This window comes from Pleuronectes platessa, chromosome 16 (genome assembly GCF_947347685.1).
Source record: "Pleuronectes platessa chromosome 16, fPlePla1.1, whole genome shotgun sequence".
NCBI lineage: Eukaryota > Metazoa > Chordata > Actinopteri > Pleuronectiformes > Pleuronectidae > Pleuronectes > Pleuronectes platessa.
Genome location: NC_070641.1, coordinates 11,336,759 through 11,362,832, shown reverse-complemented (window position 1 = coordinate 11,362,832; position 26,074 = coordinate 11,336,759). Strand labels below are relative to the sequence as shown.

General features: G+C 45.3%; 1 protein-coding gene across 1 annotated transcript in view; it reads right to left on the bottom strand.

Annotated features, from left to right (window-relative positions):
- Nucleotides 1-25,623, bottom strand: part of plekhh3 (pleckstrin homology, MyTH4 and FERM domain containing H3) — a 31,404-nt gene extending 5,781 nt beyond the window's left edge. The window contains exons 1-7 of the mRNA XM_053444200.1: nucleotides 24,999-25,623; nucleotides 19,725-19,780; nucleotides 11,210-11,304; nucleotides 6,883-7,065; nucleotides 5,247-5,404; nucleotides 1,442-1,565; nucleotides 135-432 (exon numbers count right to left, since the gene is read on the bottom strand). Coding sequence (XP_053300175.1) covers nucleotides 135-432; nucleotides 1,442-1,565; nucleotides 5,247-5,404; nucleotides 6,883-7,065; nucleotides 11,210-11,304; nucleotides 19,725-19,780; nucleotides 24,999-25,133 — 1,049 coding nt within the window. The 5' untranslated portion in view covers nucleotides 25,134-25,623. The remainder of the gene's footprint in view (nucleotides 1-134; nucleotides 433-1,441; nucleotides 1,566-5,246; nucleotides 5,405-6,882; nucleotides 7,066-11,209; nucleotides 11,305-19,724; nucleotides 19,781-24,998) is intronic.
- Nucleotides 25,624-26,074: the final 451 nt, after the last annotated feature.

Genomic DNA, 26,074 nt, shown 5'->3' with positions numbered 1-26,074 from the left:
ATACCACATCCCTCCACTAGGTTCCGGGGTACAACCATTTTCATTCCATTTGGAAACTTAAATACAATCACATCACCTCTGCTCTGAGTGGACTTTTGATTTGAATTAGTCCAACATCAAACTCCGATTCTCACCTCTTGAGGTGGAACCGCAGATACTTGAGCACGGTGGGCCCGGGCAGGAAGGTGCAGCTCATGCAGGTGAGGAGCTGCCAGTAGCGGAGGTGTGCGGCGGTGTACGGGGCAGGCGTGTAGCTCGTTTGCTTCACCAGCTGGCAGTAGACCTCGTCCCGGAGTGTCCGCAGGTCCAGGCAGGTCTGCAGCACGCCCTGGATAATGGGGACTGGCTCCCGTGCCAACTCCAGCTGCTGCAGGCAGTTGAAGAGCTTCACGGCCTCCTCACGCACCGAGCCGTAACCCTTCCCACTGTGGTCTGGAGAGAGGAGGGAGAGCAGTGGAATATTGTGTTCAGGCTTTCAACTACTACCTTCTACTAGAGCAAGATCACTGAGTTGTAGCCAATTGAGGCTGATGTTGTAATACAGACCATTGTTCCTCTTACTTATTGTGACATGGCTCCTATTGTCGGTTCTAATCTATTCGTGGGTTCCTATTCTCACTCGTTTTAATGAAGCAGCCGATGAGAGCTTGTGATTCTAGTGGCCTGTACTGTGCCTTCTGCCCCTCAGCAATTCAAACAGCAGAGTAATCCCAGAGATCCCACTGCTTCCTTCCATTTAGCAACACAGTCATTGAACTGCAGTTGGCAAAAAAAAATTCTAGTTTACTGTAGAATAAGTTACTATTGACTCAGTGAAGATGTGCATCTGGCTTGAGGGAATACTCAGTAAATTTGCTAGTAATCTCGGGAAAACCCTATTTCTTTTTCAGACAACTTTATTTATAGATGGCTATCGGGACGTGAAGAGGATTTCAACAAATAAGATAAAACAGTGTATGAGAAACAAATGACCGACCCTGTGCCTTGAATTTTGTCAAAAAAGAAAACACATATTAGGGTGAAATGTCTGAAATAGTTTGATGACATGTCATAACTTGCAATTGTTGAGATCTGAAATGACTTTTGATAAGTGGAAATTCAGTTGTTAGATCTATATTTCAAATGCGATATCTATATAAATAATGAAATTGAGGATAAATACAATTTGTAAACAGATAATTTATCTTGCCATGTCAAAAACCCCATTTATATATATATATATATATATATATATATATATATATATATACGTACAACTAGTGTGAATATGTCATTCACACTAGTGAAATCTTCATTATATAATTATACAGCTTGCAATAGTCTCAGCCAATCCGATTTTTTCAAAGCGCTGTAGAAATTGTTTAACTTCATTTCATTTTTATCCACAGCTACACACATAACCTACATAATAATGTATGACATGCAGATGTTAACTACTTACATATGTGCTCCAGGCTGCCATAGGGGAAAGGAAGCAGAGGGGCGTACAGGGGGCCCTGGGTGTACTTCAGGATGGGGTTGTGCTGGTAGATGTGCTCCACAACCTCGGGGTTGAACTTATTCTCCTTGAGCACAGAAGGGAAAGAATTGTGACGATAACATCATTAGTCGCAGAAAAAGAAGAAACTTTCATATGTCCGCAGTGAGCCCGTGGTCAACCTGTGGGCGAGTGGGGGATTGAGAGTGCAGTCGGTCTCTCAGGGGTTGACCAGGGTCGACTTGACCCGGGTCACAATCCAGCTCTGGCAACTTTCAAAGCAGAAGGAAGGTCAAGCGATGACCCAGCAAACCACACCAGCATGACTGACACGTTATATTTTATCTGCTGGCGTCAATGGGTTTCGTGTGCGTGTGTGTGTGTGTGTGTGTGTCTTTCACTGCCTCTGTGGAGCGATGCCTTGCAGTGGTACAGATGGCTTCGCTACTGCCCTCCAGCACCTGTTGCTCATTAGTAACGTTGCCACTGCCTCTGGCTACGAGGCAAACCCCCACCCACCCCCTCCTTAGTGGGGCAAAGTTGACACATTCTTCTTAAGTGTTTGGCGCACACTGGTGACAGGCTTGTCTGTTTGAACTGTGGGAATGAGTTTTCTGTGGGCCACATGCAGCAGGATACGGCACCAGAACCCAGATGATATTCATATGGTGCACGCTCACGCTTGGGCCCCCAGGTGGTCTCCAATTCCCTTTGGTCTTCCTCTGACGCATGCAGTCGCTCGATGTTTCGTGAAATGCCCTTATTATCTATGTCACACGAGAAGATGGATTCTGCCATCGTGTGAGCGTGGGAGAGATGGCACTGCAGAGGGCAAACTCCGCTTGACCCGAGAAGAAATCTATTTCATTTATTGAATGAATCCAGAAATCTCTGTCTGCACCCCGAGAACCGTTCATCTTATCAACTTCACACTGGGCATGTGTATTGTTAAGGACCCAGGGATGTGCAGTGTCACATTTGATGCAATTTGGACAAACGATAAGTTCAATATATAATAAATATTGAATGAACAGGTAACCGGCGCTCTGTAGCACCGGCGGCTGGGACTCATCAACACACATGTTGTTGTCGATCACGACGGCAACAGGACCTTCACGGCAACAGTTACAACTGATTCTCCAGTTCAGGATCCTTGGCATAAACAGATGAACAGCTCTGAATGCAGCAGCGGTGGTTCAGCTTCAGGGTTCTGCGAGGAACCGTTCTTTCCTCGCCGCAGCTCAATATCTGCAGGTCACGTTTACAGTTTCAGGGATAAAGCTGCAACCAGCATCACCACAGTCTGAACAAACAGCCCATTCCAAACAGACAGGTTTAGAACAGGCATTGGACTAAAACTAGAAATGGGAAAAACAGCTGGCCTGGCTCTAGAACTTGTTGACACTGAGGGGTTTCAATCTTTGCTTCTCATTCTTGGGCATTGACAAAAAATGTTGAACGATCCCTTTAAAAAGGTCAATTCTGGTTTATTACAAACTGGCAGGGGCGGATCCAGGGGCGGGGGGTGTACTGGCCTAACTTATTCAAGCATTTTTTGAAGCGCAATGTGCAAGGTCCAATTCTTGAAATATATTCCATGATCTGTATAAAAACAGAATGACTTAAATGTGCACCTTACTGAATCGGGAATTGTGCATTGATGTTGGGCATGTAATTGGCTCCTCTGTGTAAATTTTGGCCCCTTTATGGCCCCTGATTTATAAAGAGAATCATTCCTATCATAACCTTGTGCTCAATACAGTAAGAACGCCAACATCTGCTATTACTGCAACATTTCTAAGGTTATAATTAATGGAGGTAAAAAATACAGGAGGTCAAATGATAAAAAAGGAGTTTAGTTAAAGATTATTTAAACTATATTTGGGAGTAAAAACCCCAAAATGAGCGCACCTCAAATATCACAGTGCACAGTAAAAGGGTTTGCACAACTAGTGTAAGTGCAGTAGGTCGGAGTCGAGCAAGGACGTCTGTGTGTTAACTGTGAAGAATGTTTACATCAACACAGTTTAGCTAACAAATTTACAGTTTGCTGTTTCAACTTGTTGTTTTTAATGCTGCACTCCGAGATTTCGGCAAATGACTTGGTGCCTACGGTGTTTCTATTACATATAGGAATAGTGGTCTGACCCCCGTTTCAATAAACGAATTCTGTCCTTTAAATGTAATGTGAGGCAGATTTTAAATTGAGCCGTTTCACCCGGCTAATCTGTTCTTCAGATCTTGTCTCCATTTTTCTCTCTTTTGCACATGGCCTCTGGCTGTAGGTTCAAGGCTGAAACTAAAGTCCCTTCTCTCCCTTGTGTCTGCGGCTGGAACTTGAATCTATGCCTTAAAAGAAAAGCGTGCACTTCTGTCTGCACAAAGCCTCGTCTGTTCATTCGCTCTCTTTGATTTCTGCAGCAGCGGTCCTAATCTCACACTGGAGAGGGACAATACCTCGTCTATTTGCGTAAGCCTGTGTGCCTGAGTGTAAAAGGTGAGAAAGAGAAGAAGCGACAGACTGAAATGAAACGTTTGAGACACAGTAAAAGTGGTCAGAAGGAAAAACAGGTCAAACAGTGAATGAGGAGCACTTTGAAAGCAGTCCCCCCCCCCCCCCCCCCCCCTCTCATCCACCCAAAACATAATCTTGGCCCCTCCTGGCAAAGCACACAGGCAGACGGAGGCGAGCAGATTAACCACTTTTCTTTGAGATTAGAGACTCTCGTTGGGAGATTATGGACACAGGAGGCCCGGCGCAGGACTGCTTATCTGGCCCTGCTGCTTCAGGCCGGGCCCTCCTCCACCTCCTCGGCCAAATCTGCCCCTCTCTTCACCCCCGGGGGCAGACTGATGCAAGACGAGTCATATGTCTGCTCAATGAGATTCCAGCACGCTGTGTTCTCTAGCAGCCCCCAGGTCTAAAAATAATGGCCGTCGCTTATAAACACACTCGCTCCACGTGAGAAGGTAAAGCAAAGAGTATCTTCTCAAGCTCCAGTTCCCGAGAGTGCAGAATAACCGGTTAAACCTCTATCTTGAAAATGACTGTTGATGATTCAGGTCGGTTACTCTGTCCTGTCCCAGTGTGGTGGAATAAGATGAGGTCACTCCGAGGAGAGAAGCCAGCAGAGGAAACTTTGGACTCCTGGCTCAGTGTGGCAATGTGGTCTCCAAGGAAACGTAGCAGAGGGGAAATAATGTATAGCCCAATGACAGTTTGTTGCTGCGTCTCAAATCGGACATGTCAGTTACTACACTGCATGCAAAGTCTATACATATAGTGTAGAGTCAATTTCTGCAGGGTATTGCTTCTCAAATTATGCTCTTTCGTTGTGTGGTGCACTTTGACAGGAGCTGACACCCATCAAAATATCTCCTGGCTGCTTTACTCACTTGACATGAAAAATGAACATTTTACTTTCTTGTGCATGACCCCTGTTTGACGTGATAGTGGAAATGATGCCGCCGTCGGCACCAGCCAAATGGTGGCGTTGAAGGCCGAATGGTTGTTCCTCTTTTTTAGCTACTCAGCCTATATGGCGCCCATTTAGGGTGAAAAGTGTAACCATGACACCGCCAACTTTTGATCCTTTTAAATCCACTAGCCAGGTACCTACAGTACAATGCATTTTGTCATACTTGTTTATATAGTATGAATGCACTTATGCATGTGTGGAAGTGCGCAAAATTGAGGCGCAGCATGTGTTTATCACAAAATCATTCATATATTGTTTCTTGTTGTGTGTGTGTGCGTCTTTTGACCTACCTCGATGTCTCGGATCAGGAGCTGTGTTGGCGTTTCCACCGGTGCTTTGGTATCAATGATTTTCTGGACGGCACATGCCCAGTGCACAGCCTCATTGAAGTGCTTGGTGTATAGCCTGTAGCAGTGCTTCCGCCCATATACTGTGATGCTCCAGTAGCCTGAAATAAACAGAAACAGTAAAATACACAGCATTTTACATGACTGGAATTTGTAAACACCTCCACTAAAGAGGTTGTGTTTTGTTTGGGTTTGTTTGTCTAATAGTTGGCAGGATTACGCAAAAACGGCTGCACAGATTACCACTAAACCTATGTTGTGTGGATCAGAATAAAACACACAACATTTCCGTGCAGATGTGGATCAGGGGGCGGATGTAGGATTTTTTCCCCCTCTTTCTTTAACAGTGCGAGATAGGGCATTTTATTATTATTGTCGTTAATTTCTAAGATAATAATTCATGGAACTTGATCAGGCATGTTTAGGCCACTGATATTTATGAGGGTGTTCAATTTGGCGCAGAGCTAGTAAATTATTGTTGTGTTATTTAAGTAAATGGAGAAGAGACCAGTGCAGTGTTCACTTCACGGGACACCCCGCATTTCTAACGTGACTCCTTCTGACTTCCTCTCTCGGTTTCACTGAGGGTCAGAGGTCAGGATGAGAGGAACCTACGCCAAAACCAAACAAGAACAGTTTTTGTAATGATTAGGCAGGACAAGTGTTAAACCCAACAGTGTGCTCCCCCCCCCCCCCGACACCCTGCCACGGGAATGCACAAGACGTGCTTCCTCCTTGTGCAGAGGAAGTATTAGCCATACCCATGTCAGCCTGCAGCCCCTTTCCTGCTACGTGCCTTGACACCACCTCATTCTTTGTTTAGGTTCTCTAAAATACAAAACCCGAAATGAAACTGCCAATGCCCAGTATGAATCTGTTTGGTGCCCTTGCATTTACTCTGGTGTGACGGGGCAATGATGCCACAGATAAAAACCCTTAAAGGGAAGTGGCTTATAGGAACACAAAGCTATTCAGTCGTCAAGCAGCCAATGGAGCTTGTGACAAAGCCACTTTTGAAAAGTCCCATGGTATATTCAGTTCCTAAGAACTATGTTTGGATCCAGGTTTGGAGATTTTAAGTGGTTTGGTGAAGTCAGCGGGACATAATCCCCTCCATTGACGGACAGGCGGACAGACTCCGAGGGAGGGCGGCATGCTTGAGTAATACATTAACTCGAAAAAAGGACAAGTCATCCCTGTGTCTCTGCCTGTCCGGCAAAGATTCTGCTGTTTCGCGTCAATGTCTTTTGTTTCCTTCATCCGAGAAGTGGAAGGGAGATGCCCAAGCTGATTACTCAGACGTGAGGTTTCTAGACCAACCTTGAACCATGTTTTCGACCAAACACGGCTTGGGGCTTCCCAAACTTACTCAGAATTACTGCCCTGGTGGGAAGGGAAATGGGACCACAACACGTCACGGACACACAAAAAAAATCCCTTAACAACTTTGTAGGAATCTTGTAAAATGTCTCGTCACTGTACGCTGGGAGTTAACATGTGTAAGTGGACTGATTACAGGCATAAGTCAGTTATGCTGCAGCCCCGTGTTGTTGTCTGCCTACATTCAAGCGCTGCTCACCTGTTTCCTTGTAGGTCTGCTTGTCGGGCCAGATGACGGAGCAGAGGCTGGTGAGGACCAGCGTGCCCAGTCTGCGCGCTCCTTTCTCTGGGCCGGTGTAGTAGTCGAGTGAGTCCTGGCTCAGCACAAACCAGTACCGACGCTGCTTAATCCAGTTTCCTCGCACCTCCCGCAACAGCCACCCTTTAAATCAAGACATACACACATGCATGGAATGACTACTTGAAATGAAGTCATTATAATACATCAAAGAGCAAAGCTGTAATGGTTATCTGATGAATTCATTTGTCACTCAATATTCATTTGTCAATAATTTTGCTAGTTTTTTTTTGTCTCAAACTAACTATCTTTAGGTTTTGGACTGTAAGTTGGGCAAAGCAAGGTATATTGTTTACACCTCTGTTTGTTTGTTGGTTGGTATATTTGATATTAAGTAAAAACTAGTTCCATCTAGGAATTAGTTTATTGACTTTTTCGGAATGTTTTTAAGAAAAATGAATGAAACTTGAGAAGTGTGTAAAATATGGTTCAGCTCAGTTGAATTTAAGTGAACAGTTCCGATGGTGGTGGAATGCGCTGCAGTGTGTGGTGTTCTGGTTGAAGATGTCACCTTGAGCTCTAAACACTGGACTTTGTGATGGACATTTCTCAATTCACACGTTATTGACTCACAGCCCAATACATCATTGGGCTGGGTACTGACGACAGCTTTTACTAATCCTACCAATATACTCTATAACTTTAATTTAATTAATTAAATTTAAAACAAAGCTTATGTCATATAAATGAATATCCCTTGTAAAGGAGGATATGGACTGGATAGAATCAAGATATCGTTCGTAGTGATGCATTTTCATTTGGTTTAGTTTATAAAGTGTTAAGTGCTCAGCAACTAGACACTCGGACAATCATTTCCCCTCAGAGCTCTGGGTGGTAGGTGGGCTATAGTCATGATGCTGCTAAACCAGCGCTGCCACACCATGTCTTCCCTAAGAATAAATCCCAAAGCCATGTAATTATCCATAAAGTTGCAGCAGTCTGTATGTGACTGCCTTGTTGGGGTAAAGAGTAGGGGATAAAAATACAGCCGGTTAATGGCACAGGCTTTAAAACCTGCATGCAGCCAACATAATTACCACTTTAGAGGTTGACAGAGTGAGAAAATGAGGAGAAGAGAGTGAGAGCTACTGGAGCAGTGTGACAGCTACAGACAAAGAGAGTAAAGCAGACATGCCTTCATCCAGCGCAAAGGCATGCCCGCCGACCCTGCCAAGCCTGGCTCCACAATGCAAGGCTGTTGTGTTCCCAACGTCCTGAGGGTTTGGAAAGAGAGCAACGGCCCAGATCCACTGTTCCCAAACAGCAGTGAACCTCCTCTTCCCCCTGATCTACGTGTGCAAATTGTCCCTAATAAATATTTAAACTAAGAGTAGATAAATAAACAAGTTTGGCAGGGTTCGGTCCAGATGCTGCCTAAGAGAGAAACAGACGGAGGAGGATAGAAGAGTCCTGGACAGGGGGTCAGCGTTCATCCGGAGGTCTGATGGAGAGAATCAGGCCTCTGGATGAACTGGTTTCTGGCACTGGTTTCAAGCAGGCCACCTGGAACGACACTAGGGATGGGTGGGAGTTTCTGAGGTGGCAAGCACGCTATACGCTGGCAGCGTGCCACATGTGGGGGGGGGGGGGGCGTTCATGTGAGAACATATGGTTCCTGCATGCACACTTCCGAGTGGTTTCAAAGGAATAATTAGACAACGTACCCTGAACTTCCTACCACGTGAAAAACAGCAGTGACGCCACGCCAGCATCACAACTTCCTCTGTGGTTAGAAATCTGCGTGCCACCTGTCCACCTGTGCCGCCGGGGATTTCATTCCCCCACCCCCTTTCCCCCAAAGTGGTTTTCAAGGCAGCGCAAAGCCTCCACTGTCTCTCTACTACCCTGAAATAAAACTGAAGAGGGAGGAGGGGGCCAAGGCTCAGCCTCTCAGGCCATGTTTCCTGTTTGAGAATGTTTTTATATGATACAAGTGCCAGGTTTGAACTCGCCATAAACCCACCCAATATAGCCCAAAGCAAAAACCCTGGAGGTACTTAACACCACATCAGAGGGGGGCAGCATCAAAACCCAACGTGAAAGGGGTATAAATAAAAAGCATGAGGTAAGTCGGGGCTGAGCCTGCTGACGGGCTGCGTGTGGGAGGCAGACACGCTGACTGGGTGAGGGACATAGAGACGGGCATGGCCGGTACGGTGACGCCTCGCTCGCAGACACAGGACATCCCCGAGGAGACCGCTCTTCTTTGGGAACTTTTGACAGAGCGATGGGAAAGGAGCGCGGAGCCGCAGCAGCAGAGTCCCGGGACCCCCTGTGTACCCCTCCCCTGGTCCTCCATCTGGATCCCATCTCTCTGGCCTGCTAATGCCTCCCCTGGGGGCCATGGCTCGCCCTTAATTTGTTTCATTTGTGACCCCTGACCCCGCCCACGCCCTGCCCCCTCAAACACGGATCAAGAAGACAATCTCTCTCTGTGCACTTCCATCTCTGTGCTGCAGGCCTCCCATTTTCCACGGGTTTGAAAAAAAAAAAAAAAAAAATGTATAAAGAAACTTGAGCTTTGAAAACCACTTCAAAGTTTGACTTGAAAAACTGTTTCACATAAATGTTGGAAACTCTGCTGTGCAGGCCTCTGCATGCTGACAATGAACATCCATAAAGGATCATCACTGAAATTAAAACACTTACAGTTTTAAGTCAGCTAACGTTATCTGCTTGCTGTTCATGAAGTCGTATATAATAGAATTCCACAATATAACTAAGAATGAAGGAGCCAGACTGTATAATTAAAAGCAACACATAAATAAACTGACTCCCAGACTGAGCTGTGGTTTACTGGAGCATGAGAAGCTGTGAATCATGTGAGGAGCAGTTCATTTTATCTGTGAAATCAACAAAGCCATGTCAATAAACCAATGTCAGCATCCCTGTCTGTCACCACTCCAATGCGTTTTACGCCACTCATCGGTCTATATCTGCAATGTCTGTGCCCTATTTTAGATAGCGGGGTAATATTTCGCCCCATGTAGCCTCAGGATGTCCTGAAGAAGAACAAGCACAAAAAATAAAAAAAACACAAAAGAAAAACACAGTGAACGAGGGGGAAAGGCCCTAATGGAGGGGTTCTTGACAATCTGTGCAGCGCAAAATGGAATGAGGGGGATTATCTAATGCCCTGAGGTGTGCTACCGTTGTGGTGGCTTTAATAGTGTGTTGGGTTAAAGGATGGGGCCGCGGAGCATAAGCTGAAATTCAAAGTGACAGTGTAATCAATGGCCCAAGGAAAGTGGCTGTCCTCTGTTTTGGAAAGCAGCTCCTCACACGTCTCCGCCAGCAGCGACAGAGCGAGGGAGGGGGGCGCTGGCCGAGGGCGCATGGTAACTGCTGTCACAATTAGGCAATCTGACTGCCGCCACTCCAAACTGGAACGTAACTTATCCAAGCGCTGGCGTTTCATCGCTCGCTCTCGGTGGCAGAAAAAAAAAAAGGAAAAGAAAATCACGAAAATATCCTATGAGATCATTCCTCAAAAGCATCCCGCGCGCACGACAGGAGCTGTCCCTAAGAGAACACACAGGGGCGGGAGACTGGGAGCAGCTGTGGGCCACATGTGGTCAGAGTGAGGTTGGCTACAGGGCGACAGCTCAGCATGAAACTGCGACAGTACTTATTAGGGTAATGAAAAATATACTGCACTTAATGAGATGACCAGCACCAAGATGGGCCTGCAGGGGATTTATTTATTAACTGAAATTCAAAGCAGGGCTACAAATTAAGATGGTTTTCATTGGTGATTCAACATGTTTGATTACTCTATTGATTATACAGGTTGCATAATTTATTTACAAAATCGTATCATAATTTCTGCAAACTGAAGTTTTGTTTGAAGAACAGTCCAAAAAGCAAAGAATATTAAATTTGCACTGATATGAAACAATATCCATTGATGGTTCCAGGTAAAGACGTGGGGAAATAATAATCTAATTACACAGAAAGAACAAGTTTGATAACTTGTTTTTCCTGCATTTGACAAGAAAACCTTTGGAACTTTATATCGAAAGCATCAAATCCTGGAATCAATGAATGCAGAACGTTTTTGCTTATTGATTATCGAAACTCATCATTTTTTTCCCCAGCTACAGATCAAATAATCGATTTCTCCTGACTCTCCTCCCCACAGCGAGATCATAGCAGGTGGAGGCATTCAATTTAAGGCTGAACACAGCAACAGTGGTGCAGTTCTTTTTTGGGTGAGAATGAGACTCACCTTTGACCAGCAGCTCGGGCTCTTCCTCCAGGCCCATCTTATTCTTGTCAATGATCAGGCTCTTCATCTCTTCAGGCGCCTCTGACACGGTGTGCCTGTGTGGAAGAGCAGGAAGAGCGATGTGAAATAACTTGCCTCTCACCTCAAGTCTTCCCCTGACTACTCCACCACCGCCCCATTGGGTGACTAATTGGCCCGGAGACACACGGTTGGCTGCGAACAGCCCCCTTCACCCCACCCACCACCACCACTCTCCAATGTGCCAACAACTAGTCTTCCCCGATACTCTCAGTTGGGGGGAGTCACGCAGGAGGGGGTGGATTGAAAGAAGGGCCACGAATATCCTTCCTCCAGCGTTCTCTCACTTTCCCTCCCTAGCAGCACGCAAGAACACTTACACATACACACACACACACACACACACACACTGATGCATACCACGCCACTGTGGACAGCTCGTCTCTCTTTTATCACTCCAGCCGGCGAGCCGAGCGGGCGACTGAAAATAAACGTGACAGAGCGACGCCGGCCGGATTCCCGGCCAGACAGCTCATGCCGGTCAGAGGGAGGCAGAGGGTTCAAGGGGTCACAGCCTTGCCTAGTTAAACCATAAACATCAAAAACATCTGTAAATCTACTGCACCGCTTGCTCTGTCGCTCCCCATTTAATGCCTCACCATCCCGTTTGCAGCTCCCTCCCTCGGCATCTGGTCGGGGGCCATGCTGTGGGCGTTGTTATCTCAGGCCAAGGTCCATTTCCAGTCTCTGCGATTGTTTGGAGGTTTTATCTCTCCTCATTTATTTGCCTAATTGCTCGTTTATTTTCTCTATTTCCTGGGTCTAACAAGCTTTGTTAGGTACAAGTGAGAAACCCCTCCTTCCTTCCTGTCCTCCTCCTCCTCCTCCTCCTTGAGGTATCACTGCTCAGGAAATGAGCCAAGCCCTCCCTCCCTGATATCTGGCCTCTGGTTACCTCCTCGCTCTCCGGCTGATTTATGTCATTATTGATCTGATAATGCTTGGAATGTTCCTCCTCACGGAAGGCGGTAATAATCAATGAGTCTGAATATAGCCTAATCTGCTTTGACTCAGCTTACACGACTGCAGAGGCCATTTCCTGTCTTTTTACTGACCTGATCCTGTCCACACAATGGCATATAAAGTGGATCCATGGGACATTACCTCCCATTTATACAAACTGATCCTTTTATTAAACATAATTCTAGATTGAAATTGATTGCCATCTATAATGTAAGCTAGTGAAGCTCTGTCTATCTGGTGGGTCAATTTTTCTTTTCTTTTCTTTTCACCCCTGTCTGTCTGTTTGTTTGTTGCTCGACTGTTTGTAAGCAAGATTACGTGATAACTACACAACGACATTTCCAGAAACTTGGTGGGAGGATGCTATATGGGTTAGAGAAGCACTTATCAAATTTTGGTGTGAAGGTTTTCTATAATTATCACAACAACATTTTTTGACATTTTCATTGATTTCCCAGGAAATTATTCATGGGTACTAAAAGGGCAAATCAGCCATATTTAGGATACTGATATCCACGAGAATGTGCAAAATTTGGGCAGTTTGATTCAATTGAATGTGACTATTCTGCCTTGACGGAGATTTGCCCTCTAATGCCTATTCTAATTTTCTAGACTCATCACCAAAAAGCAAGAGTGAGAGGAGGACAATCATGATCCTGTCACATTATACCCAGTCAGGCTGTGTTACTAAGCCTGCTCGCTTGCTCCAGCAACAGCCTGAGAGGACCTCTGAGAGTCCGTGCATCCACAGACTCCACTTAAAGGCATTAAAATAAACACAGACATGTGAGGACGTCTCGCGTTTGAGGTTGTTAATATCCCCTGCTACATAACAGAGACATACGCGCAGACGGGCAGAGTTACTCTGTGTGCCGCCCAAACAGGACAAGGATTAGAACTAAAGAAAAACCTGCGCCTCCATCTGAGAATATAGGCTTGTGTACACGGCAGCTGTGTTTATGTTCAATGCATCCAAAATGTCAACACACGTCGTTTCTTAATCTAGGTTTAGGTTGAACTAATATTACAACAAGGACAATTTTAAACTTATAAACAACTGCTGTAACCAAGCGCAGTGACTTAACTTTACAGTAAGTGAAAGAGGTTATAAAGTACCCAAACATCTTGGAAGAATAATCACGCTGAAAATCAACCTAGGTTCTCAGGTCTGCAGATTGTTAAGTCATGTAGACATCTTAGCCATAATACCAGCACAGACAGAAATCTGTTTTCCTGCCCCTAACTGGACGATCCTCCTTTCTTAAACTTGAAAAACTTTATAAATCAACTTCAATGCCCCTTTTAGCTCACGCAGAGAGGAAGCACAGGGTATTACAAAAGGACAAAAGCACAGGTCCAAACCCAAGGTTTGACCTTTAGCAACACAAACTAGCCTGACCTTCAATTTAAGTGTTGCTTTGGCAGAGTCAATATGTGCATTGTGTCCAAAAAAGCCCGGCTAATGTCCAAAATCAGGAGACGGGCTGGAGACCGCAGCAGTAAAGTCGTCTCTACAAAAAGTCTGCTCATGATAACCGACTCTTACAGTTGTCATGAGATGTCTTTCTTCTTCATTTCTCTCATGTTCTAATATGTTCTCATTGTTGCAACATATTAAATAAGAACAAACTTGTAATTTAAGGAGATAAATCGAAGAATCAGCGAGTTTATCTCCGGGGGAAGAATCATATAGAGCTGGACAATCTTTGTTTCTTGTCTTCTAGTGTGTTCACGTTTTTATCAATCAACATCTGCATCACATGATTGAACCGAAACTGTCTTTCCAATCACGCTCCTGAAAAACAACATGCTATTCAGCTCAGAGCAACTGCACTGTTGATGTGGGGGCCTCGGATCTCAACAGCTGTCCAGCTGCCCCCTACCACCACCCCCCCAGCCCCCAGCCCTACCACCCCCACATTCCCAGAAGCCCCAGCAGAGGCTGTGACGGAGGGGGCCCATCGTAGGCGGCTTCCTGCGGACTGCAGGAAACAATTTGATATGGGGATTAAGCAGCACAGAGAAAAGAGCGAGTGCACATATACAGAGAGAACACCTCTCTTCCCTGCCCTGAGGACTGAGCATCAGCTACTGCGGGGGAGGAGCGTCATTTCAAAGTCACACTGCGGAGATGTGTTGAAAATCAAGGTTCAAATCAATCATTTCCTCTGCTCGGCCCTTTTTGATTGAGATGAAATCGCAGACTGGAGACCAGTTATTCTCCTCAGACACAGACAAGTTTTGTTTCAAAAGGGAAAGAGCCATCACAGCGATTCAGTTATGGAAGTTAAAACAAAAACATCTGCAGGCTCTACTGCATAGAGCAGCTCAGAGCAGCGAACATAAAATGTGGGCTGTCCCTCGAAGTAGGAGAGGGGAAGTCAAAAAAGAAGAAACGTGATTTGCAAGAAGAACAAATATTTCCCTATATTACCGCACAGAGTTGAATCCATGGCAAACTTAAAGCAGAGGTTAACATCCTGCGCAATTCAATGTCCTCTCACATTTTTATAGAAATTAGTGACAGTGTGTTTGTTGTGTAATCTTGCTGCTGGTTAGTACAGTGTGAGTGAGACGGAGGGATAAGTTAATTAATCAATCGTTAACATACTAATGACCGTAAAAGGGACACAGTGAGTATCCAGAACAAAGCAGCTTCATGTATTGTCGGACTTTCTTCTTCAACTCATCGATTTGGAAATATCCCTTTTAGCTGTTGCAAAATCTAACACACAAAAAGTCACTAGCTGACCTTATTTTAAACCCATCATTTTAACATAACACAGCATAATGGCATATAATTAAAAACAGTGTTTTAAAAACACGAATGACCTTGTAAGTCACACTACTGCATTTTTGAAGATCCCACATGGTTGTGGCCGACCTCCACTCCGGTTCAGTCGGGTGCAGATTTACTAGGATTTACCGGAGGTCACTGTATTCCATGTACAAGAGAGAATGCGCACAAAGTCCCACCTTTTAACAGGTGAAAGAAAACCAATCGGAGAGTCAGGGAGATGTAAATCCACTCCCAGAGAAGAGCTTCAATTAGCCAAAGTAAGTGAAAACACCATTTGGACTGTGAGGTTAAGTGGTTAGCATTTTATCACCGTGAATGCAATTAATATAATTCACTGTAGCCCCACTCCCTGTAAATCTCATCGGCTTCGACCTTGTTGTATCTTTCTCACTGATTATATGATGAATAATGAATAATACATGCTGTTATTGGTTAGCGTACAAGTAACAATGAGCACTTCCAAAGATTAAAACTGGTTCAGGAACCGGAGGCGCTGTCTGCTCGGAATCGTTTCAATATTTATTATAAGCAGCTGAGTTGGTAAACTGATCACGTCAGAGTGTAGTTTGTAAAGCCAACAATGTCACCAAACCAGTTTCTGACAGTTAAATAAAGTTGAGTATTGCACTAATGTGACCGCTTCAGCTCATTTTAAAAAGTAGTTATACATAGTTTGTATCAGGTCTAATGCATAACACGTAACAAAGCAAAGGTAGCCAGGTTAGGCTAGCAACAGAGGTTAGAATGCAACACACCCAAGTCTGCGTAAACGGACTTTCCTGTTCTCCCATTCTAAAGACTGCTCGTGAATGCAGCATTATCTACCGTTCCAAGCTAGAGACGGACTCAAGCCTATGGTCCGTTCATAAATACTGTTCATCACGACTGATGAGCGAATTGTCAAGGGGCCTTTCACTGTGCCACGCTTAAATCTGACAAGTACGAGAAGCGCAAAGAGTTGATTAGTTTGTGACCATATGCAGCCGCTGCGATTGAGTGATGAGTAATTGATTTCAGTCCAGGGTCTAATCACAACGCAGAGACGCTAATTAAAGTGAGAAAAAGCGGTGTCCTTGCTCTCGGGCTCAGATGACCGCACAGGAAACAGCCGAGACTCGTCCCGGGATACAAAGCGGGTCCTTGTCACCACAAAAAAAAAGGGCACATTTTCAAAAAGTGACCCTGCGTCACAGAAAAAATACTTTATCTGATGCTGACGAGACGGCCAGACGGGTTCAAACAAATGAACTCAACCCAGTATGAGAGTCAGATGTCCAGGATTATCTACTGGTCCCGAATGATGGGCCTGCGTCACTTCAGACGGATTTTTATTAGACGTCCGAACAAGCATAAAGGATAAACAACTTTATCTAAAACAGAATCATAATGAGAGTTTCTTTTTGTAGAAATCTCCATCCCCTCCCCCCCAGTGCATGAGCTGGCTGCATGGGCCTCTGGCTGAAGCTGGGCTGGTGGGAAAATGGGAATGTGGTGATTAAGACTGGGCCTATATGACCTCCCAGCTAAAAATACGCTGTTTACTCAAGACCACTGCCAAGAAACTCTGGACGAGGCAGAGGGGAGAGGGAAGAAAAGTCATGTTTTGAGAAAGGGGGAGTGGGGGGGGGGGGGGACAGGAAGTCAGAGTTGGTGACTGAAGGAGAGTGTGTTGATTAGAAAAGAAATCTTCTGATCTAGCGTTTAAAAAAATATCCGAATGGAATCGCTTTGATCGTGATGATGGGAACTCAAACATTCTACATTTCCTATTGTCGTTCAAGGGGTCGCTGAGTGATGGGTGGATGGTTGACAGACAGACTGACGGACACTCAGACAGCCAATTACTGGGGGCCCACTTCTAAGCTTTCTACCCAAACACTCACATGTTTCATGCACACACACACACAGTCTGTCTCTCACGCACAGACGTACTGTATATCCACACACATGAAATACATTATCAAACACTGGTCTCTTTCAGCCATCGCCGCCTGGCAGCCCAAACCACAGCATGTCAACTCTTTGACAGTCAAAGGCCATCAAAAAAACGAAGGAGAGGGGGCTAATGAGGGAGCAGATGGAACAAATGATGAGAGAGAGATGGGGAAGTCCTCTGGTGTCCATTTCTCCTTCTGCTAGAGTTTGCACTCTGCCCTGCCCTGGCTGTGAGACGCAGTGAGGAAAGTAAAACTAGTGATGATGCAAGACGGATTTGAGTGTGAACACAGCAGGAGGGAGCAGGCTGGCTGGCACTGTGCTGACTGAAGCTCCGGTCGGACCTGGTATTACCGTCCGTCCTGAGAGATCCAATCACAAGTGGTCAGCGCTAAGCGCGTGAGTTCACACCTGACATTTAAATGTGTCCTGAATGTGTCTCCTCATCTCCACAGCTTGCTTGCCCGCTCTATACGCAAGTATACAGGACACGTAATTTGCGTACGTCAAATCCAAATTATGTTGTTTTCACCCAGTCTGAGTTTACAGATGTTTTGATGACTGTGTGTGTGTGTGTGTGTGTGTTTGTGACTGTTAATATTGTGGCAGCGGCATCAAACAAATCAACGTATGGATGGAAACCGAGAATCGTAAAAATAAGTTTAAACCGGTCAGAGGAGTTCCTTTGAGTAGGCGGTCCTTCATATACTGTATGTGGTCCACACAGTGAAACCATTTGAAACTATTCTTTTTACTCTGCCTTGTTATGTGGCACATTGTTTTGAAATGGTTAAATTATTATTCTACGTGGACATAAGAAACGCAATCTTTACTAAAATCTCCACTATTTTCTGTTAATTTCCTCTGGCTGTATAATAATACAAAATATTTTTGTAGTAGATTTCATTTGCCACGTTCGACAGAGAAAGCTGAATATTTGGATTATGACTCAAGTTATCAAATAATACTTCCATAGTAATAATAATACTTTCTAATGACCTGAAATGAAATGTAATGTAATGTTTGAGCACTGCAACTGCACTTTTTGGTGTCTTGTGAACCCATGGGGTTTGGGCACACTGTTTGCATGACACGGAAATAAAATAAAATCAAACTGTGCATGTGGCACGTGGGCATGTTTGCTTGATAAAAAAAATTCTGAAACTCAAAATGCATCATAAACAGAAAGCATAGTATTTCTACATTTTAAAATGACTGACAGCAAGACTTCCTCCAGGAGTTCTGGGAGACCTCTGAGATGGTCCAAAATCTACACCACATGTGTCTGTACACACCACTGTCGAATGATCTGAGCATCGCAATATTAACCTCAGCCTGGTAGAACAAACAAAATTCCCCCAATGAATGAGCATCATATCTGAGCCCGCTATTCAAACAAATATTTCAGATTTATGTCTTTTACTGTGTGGTTTAACTCAATAGCTCACTAAAAGTTCAAAGTAAACCCGAGCGGGACGCCTTGTAATGACTAGTGACTAAAGATAAACTTATATGACCCCATTTGCTATAAAACAATGCCATGACTTATCAGATCCTGGCTTTGCTTCCCTTCCATACGGCTGAACTCCTGGGCGTGTCCACTCACTGGCCAGGTAATGACCGAGCACTGCACTCTCTAATCTCTGCCCTCAGTGTGATGATTACAGTCATGGCTTCTAACACACTCCCTTCAAAACCACCACCACTATATTGTCAAAGTGACACACTCGCATGTGCACGCACGCACACACACACACGTCCGAGCCACACCTCTTCTGGGAGTGCTGCTGATGTAGTCCTGAGTCACCCGGTCTGGATTGCCTACCTTCCTCCTCACGTCGACCCATTCCTGCTCTCAACAGTCGGCGTGACGTCAACACAATGTGTCAGCTTCAGCTCAACAACCTAGCACCCGGGGCACAATCTACGAGAGTCGCTGCAGGACCCTCCTTTATGCACGTGCGCTGTATGATCGTCCTACAAGTCGAGCTTTGTGACTCACTGGCGTTGAGTCGGCCGATGTACAGTGGAGATTGTGGATGGCTTGGGGGGGGGCTTAAGGGGATGATAAGGGCCTGATGCCAGAGATAGAGTGAAGCAGAGCCAGGCTACATTGCTGAGATCACAGCTCTGTACTAATAATCTGGATCAAGCCCTCCATTAATCACTCCTTCCCTTTGTCTCTTGCATTCGCTCGTAAATCACATGACCGTTGTATTATTTGTCGGCCGCATAGTGGCTCCTTGTAACGGGCAGTTTGAATGCACAACCTTCAATTAAAAAAAGCGATTGAATTGTTGTGGAGCTATCTGGATATTACAACTACGGCGGGTCACAAATGTCTGGGTTGAATATTGACATTATTGGCCACTGCAGGCCCTAATGACAGCTAAGCCGACCTGTGAATGGAAAAGTTCAAAATTCAAAAGGTTAACGAGTAAAAAAAAAAACGACGTGGCATTATCCATAAGCAATTAAAGCAACGCTGCAACTTGCGAATATTGGACTATCTGTCAATACAGATTCGATGCCACTTGTACCGATACACACGTGAAAATGTGTGCGGCTGGAAGGTCAAGCACATGAGAGAACTCCTGCAGAGGATCAACTGAGATACACATGTGCCAGGGACAAATACAGAAATCTACAGCACCCAGAGGAAGTATACAAGTAAAAGAAGGAACTATAACTTCCTTTTTTTTTCTAAGAGGGGGGGGGGGGGGGTCTCTCTCTCCTTACCCATTTGTTCCATTGGCTGTACGAGTTGGTTGAGAAACAGTCACATCAGCTGGACTCTGTCAACAGAAGAGAGAGAGAGAATAGGGTAAATAGATAATAATGCAACAGAAACATTGACCTATCCTTAGAACGAGCCCACAGGTTGCAGATGGTCCCTCAATGGATTGCCTTCAGTGGACATGTTACAGTAGACCATGCAGCCATTCCTGGCAATACCAGCACATAGCTGCTCTGTTCCTGTAATGCTTGGCTCTCAGTTGCAACGGGGTGCGCTGGTGGGGAGAAATATGGCATGCAAAACAAGCTCATTTAATATAGGAGAGGGGAACAGAGGAATCGTTTGTGCCGTGGCTGCGTGCAAACCCCAAAATGCTTTTATTGTGATCAGTCATTTCTCTGCGAAGGTTGTTAACCTAAAAATAAACCTGGTCTTTGAGATTGCACTCATTGCAGGAGCAGCTGCCTCGATCGTTTCTGCCCACAAGTACATAGAGACGTAAGCTGATGTTAAAAGGCTGCCAGATTAAAGATAACAGGGAGATCGCAGCAGGGGATTCTATAAATAAAGTTATGTAGGTGTGCTGATGCTGACTATCTGACAATCACAGTCATAAAAGTTATATAAGTTATCCAGTCTGCTATAGCCAGATAAAATATCAAATCACATTCCCTCTTTCTTGGCCATTAGTTTTGTATGGAAATTGGAGTTAGTGCTTCTACAGGCTACAAGTTAGCCTGCCACTGACAGACACGTAAAATCTAATTTCACCGGTGGAACAATAAACTTTTCACTGCAGAACTCCCTATTAAGCAGATAAATTATGTTTATTTTCACTGTTCCTCAGCCCTTAGAGTCCCAACCTGACTTTGGAAAGCCCCAACAGACATCAGCGCTTGCCTGAGAGCAGTATGGGCTGATTCCCTTATGTGTGAGACAGGCAGTACCGTAAGTCCCCCCTGGCCGAACTTGTTGTCTCTGTGAGCCACAGCCTTGAGCCAGCTCCTGCGGCTGCCCCGGCCCAGATTGGGTGTGTTGGCCTACCTGAAACACTATCCAGGTCAGATCTGGGCCCCTCGCAGTTTACACACACACACCCCACACTTTACTACTGGGCAAACTAGCCTAAGTTTAGCCCATGCCCTGTAAAAACAATCTACTGCCTCTTTTTGGGTGGCTCAAAACTAACAAAGAAATCATTAACTATAAATGTATAGGCTAGTATGGGATCTGTGTTGTATTTACAAGGCAGATGGACTCTGAAGCAAATGAGAAAAGACGAGGGTACGGATAATAAGAGGCAATTAATGTTTAACCAAAGCAGAGATACTGTAAATGTCGAACCAGACAGGCAAGAATAACAGAAGCACTGGAAAGCGACTTGTGAATGGAAGAGAAGTGTGTACGGTAATTCCCTCCCCCCTGTCTGTTAACCATAAATGATTCAGCCGAGCCAACAGCCCCGGAGAAGAAAATTCAGACAGACAGCCATGACTGAAAGCGACAAATCAATACTAATCACATCAACGACTGCAAAGCTGTAAATCCATGAAATAAACTAATCAGACAATCAATAAACGAATGGTTCAGGTTGATCGAGTTACAAAGATCTAGGCAGTTCTCCACAGAATGTGACAATTTCTAGAAATATAGCTTTCCAATGAGTTAATGGGGTGTGGGATGAGGAGTGAGGATAGCGTGCGATGCAGAGCCCTGGCAAAAGCTCCCCCTTTGGACGGGCAGTGGATGAATCACTCCAGACTAGAACAGAGCATGGAGGAAAGAGGGAAAGATGCTGTGATGTGTTTGTTCCGTGGCTGACTTCCGCTCTCGCTTTCCCTCTGTCTACTCTCTCTCTTTCTCTCTCTCTCTCCCTTCAGCTCTCCTGGGAGGCTGAGTAACCAGGAGGAAATGCTTGGGCTCAGCCAGTGTCGGCCTGAAGACCAGATGTGTGGCCTAGAGGGTGGTGAGGCAGAGACGCAACGGAAACCAAATATAAACCAGCGTACCGTGACACCTCTGAAGACAGAGGGCAGTAGTGACGGTTATTGGGACCCACTTTCAGCGTGGTGGGACTGTGTCTGTTTGTTCCAGGCAACAGGATGCCACTGCGGTGCTCCCATCCACAAATACAACTGCACAGGATGGCGCTACTTTATGGGCAAACGTGACTTCACCTTGCATAAAAGTTGAATGAAGTTTCAGTGGAAGTGGGAAAGAAGAGAAAATGACGGATGTCCCCGTCCTAAAATTAGTGCGGTGCTGTCCTAACACAGGAGGCATTCAGCGCTCACTGTTTGGGCAGCTGTTGGAGAGCAGCTTCATTGAATGGGGACTGTAAACACGCGGGGAAAAGGGTTCTGACATGGCCCCGTGCTCTTAAGGGCAAAGCCAACACAAGCGTCAGCAGCACTGACTCATGATTCCAACCTCAGGGAGACCAGTCCTGGCAGGGACAGCGCGTCACCGTTGGCTTTGGTGCTGTGGATGCGGCAAATCCCGGTGTCCTCTGGCAGCATGTTGGAAAACAACTCTGGAGATTGTGGTGAACGTTTTGGACGTCTTAAGCGAGGGAGACCCAACTGGACCTGCGGGTTGCTGTGGTCATCCCTAGCAGGAGCTGGACGGAGTCCTGCTAAATGCTGCATTTCAGCATTACAAAGTCCAAAAGACACACAGAGACACACACACAGAGACACACACCCAGGGAGGTCTGACCTGCTGTCTGATGTGGCTTGTCAAGCTCTTGACAATATTGAGCTCTTTGGGTAAACGATGGAACGTAGCCCTGAGGGGTTTACCCTGGGAATCTTCCACCCCCACCCCCTCCGTTCACACCATGAAAAGCCAAACAGTATCCGCTACATCTGTATATTCTGAATTGGGGGGGGGGGGGGGGGGGGGGGTCTCTGGGGAGCATAACCAACAGAAATTGGATAAGAGTGGGTCAGCTGATGATGATGATATTGGCTTAGAGTGGTTTGACTGTGGCCTTAATTATTGGCTGAGCGTACAGTATTGACACAGGGTTACAATACCCAGCATTATCCACTGAGGCAGATCAAAAGAAAACAGGATTGGTGGGAGTGGATGATTTTCTCCAAGGCTCATGTGATCAATAATCAATAATCAATAACTTAATGACACCTGGGTAACAAAAATAATTTCCCCAAAAGGCCATTTCCTGTCTTTGGTCACTTGGTGAAACATAGGTTGCGTCAGTCAATAAAGTGGATTATCCTGTAAAGAGGTAACCTGATAAACTGAACATGATAGATTAGACTGGAGTGCTCCACAAAGGAAAATATACCACTCTGATTAATAGAAGAAGTCATTTTTATGGACGAGGACAAATCAATTCCTATTTATGAATATTTAAGAGTAAGATATAAATAGCATCAAGGCCAGAGCCATCAGTGGTGCATCACCACTTCAAGGGAGGGGGATCAGCTCCCAAGACAAAGAAGCAATAGAGCTCCAAAGGAATCACTTTTTTTCAACCTATAATAAATAACTATAAATACAGCTTTCATTTAGGAATTATTGTTAATATATCTGTTATGCACCAAGAACATGCAGTGACAAAAAAACTTTATTACAGCTAGGTGAAAACTATTTATCCTATTCCAGTTACTACTTGGTCACACACCTGCACATGCAATTGAAAGCTTTCATGTTAAAGTTGTCCAAAAAACTTTGGGTGGATTCTAGGCTTTCACTGGTCATATTTATCTTAGTAATTTAGAGTTTATACATGGACCTGAATGCAATCCTTAGGTCAAGTTCATAGCACAGAGGGCATTCTTCTCCAAACAACACACGTAAAATACATTAAACCAACGTTAAACTGTATCCACCCAGAGCAGCACATTTTGGGGTATAGATTCCATTTTAATGAGAGATCAGGGGAAGTTATAGGGAAAGGAGATCTCTTTGTTTGGCTTTAAAAGACTTCTCCACTGAGACATGTTACTATGATCCCGTATGGATTACAGATTTGAAGCCCAGCTGGGTTCCTCTGACCACCGATGGTCAGGCAGATGGATTGAATGTTTGCAAAAGAGAAGCTTGCTCCACACCAGCGCCTCTGTCGATAACCCAGAGCAACAGGGTTATCGACAGAGGTGCTGGTCGCGTTGGACTTTTCTGTTGAGGAATTGACCGTGCGACACTTATCTGTTCCAAAAGTTTTCATGCACATTGCTGCAGTGTTGCACTGGTTGGCTGCTAGCAGATAAATGGGCAGATAAATAGATAAGCACTAGTGGCTCCAGGCTACCACTTTCATCTGCGTAAAGACAAAGAAAACTACGTGAAAATTCTCCTTGAACACACAGTCTGATGTGGGGAGGCTCCCAGACTCCATGGTTACGTTCAGGTAGATTGTTCTACGAAGCTGCACATACAGAGCTGTAGGTTGGGTCATAAAGAGAGAGCCTACCTCAATTCAAGGCAACAATGCACCCTCACAAGGGGATGGACAATACTGGACTCTCTGTCGCTGATCAGATGACTAACATTACAGAGAAGACAAGGCCACAGTCTTATTTGCAACTGGGTGGACAGGGCCAAACACACAGGATCAGTTCAACACACTGGGCTTTGGAGGTTGCATCATTGTGTGCGTGCGTGCATGTCTTTCTATGGTTGTGTGGACACAACTTTGCTGGAAACATTTCGAGGACATCACAACCAGTACCTCAGTTTGAGGGTTGAGGTTAGAATTACATTTAGGCTGGGGGTCATATGGTCAGTGTTGAGCCAAAAGGCATTGTCATTTCAATGGGTGTTCTCCTAACTGTAGAGTGTGTGTGTGTGTGTGTGTGTGTGTGTGTGTGTGTGTGTGTGTGTGTGTGTGTGTGTGCCTGCGTGCTTCCATGCAAACCTTGACGTCAAACTGGGCAGCAGCAGCACAGTCTGCGATCGAGGCTCGCACAGAACAAATAACGCAGTTAACAGAGAGCATGTGAACACTGAGAGCTTGCCACTTCAACACGCGGGCTGTGCTGTGAACACAAGCTCTCGAATTATCAATACATGTTGACTTTTCAAAAGTATAATGACACTTTCTTATCAAGTGCTGCAGCCACATCTGTTTGCACAAAGCTGACATTAAGTTGACCCTGTTTTATGAATTGCTCAAGGTGCAGCCATGTGCAGGACGCACCGATACGTCTTTCCACTCACTTTTTTGGGACATTTTCTAGATGTGCATGTGTGCGGTGCGTGGGGAGCAGCTGAATGCGGTGCATGCAGGTGGAGAGTTAGGTTTTTACCCGGCCATTGGGAGTCAAGTCCTCCTTGTTGCGCAATTCGAAAGACTCTTCCTCCTCTTTCTCCCCATAGTCGCGTCCGAGCAAACTGAAGCCCTGCCTGCAGCACAGAAACCAGCAAAGTCCTTGCAAAGGCATTCAAATGAGCTTCCGTGGGTCTTTTAAAGCGTTTCTCTCGATTATCTCCAGGTTGAGCTCTTCCACGCTCACGCCGCGAGGAAACTCCAGGGGCTGCGTGAGAGCAGACGGGACACCCTCTCCCGCAGATGTCCGGTGAAGAGGAGGAGGAGGAGGAAGATGAAGGGAAGCATTAGATCGCTCTCTCCCCTCTGTCAGAAACACATGGTGAATGTCTACTAACTAAACACGGCGGCAGTTTTACAATCCAGAGAAGTGGATCGGCGGGGAAATCCTTCACCAGTTCCCAGGTCTCCACTTTCTTCCTTGAAGAACTGTAAAAAGTGAAAAAAAAACTAGCTCGACATCCACATCAGGAAGTGGACGTTTAAGATGAGGGGTCGGATGAGACTGAGAGAAGTCATCCTGCAGCTAAGATCAACTAAATGTAAGTAGTGATATGTGGCAGCGCACCTCAGAGCAGCAGCCACTTTTTGAACAAAAGCGTGCTGCAGCTGAGACAGCGCACAGGCCCCGCCCACAAACCTGACGACTCAAATGTGATTGGCTGAGTGCAGACACTCCCCGGAGTTTCACGCCCCCCCCAGGACACTCCCCTCCCCAGTGACAGAGCATCACATGCACGGTTTCTACACTCTATGCTCATTATCCAGGGTGTGTGTTATTTTACTTACCCCTAGGATTCATACCATAGAAAAGACTGTACAAGTAGAAAGAGCAAGTATTGAGATCCTCTTACCTGTTTCATAAACTCTTTCTGTGTCAAGTTTATTATCAAATAAATGTAGTGGAGTAAAAACCATTCAGGTAAAGTAACCATTTCATTTTATATGTGTGATCAATTCAGAAATAAGCCCTTTCAAAAACTAAAGATTCAGTTTGAAGTTACTTTACCGCAATTAATGTTGTTTCTCGTATGGAATAACCGATGACGGACAAAG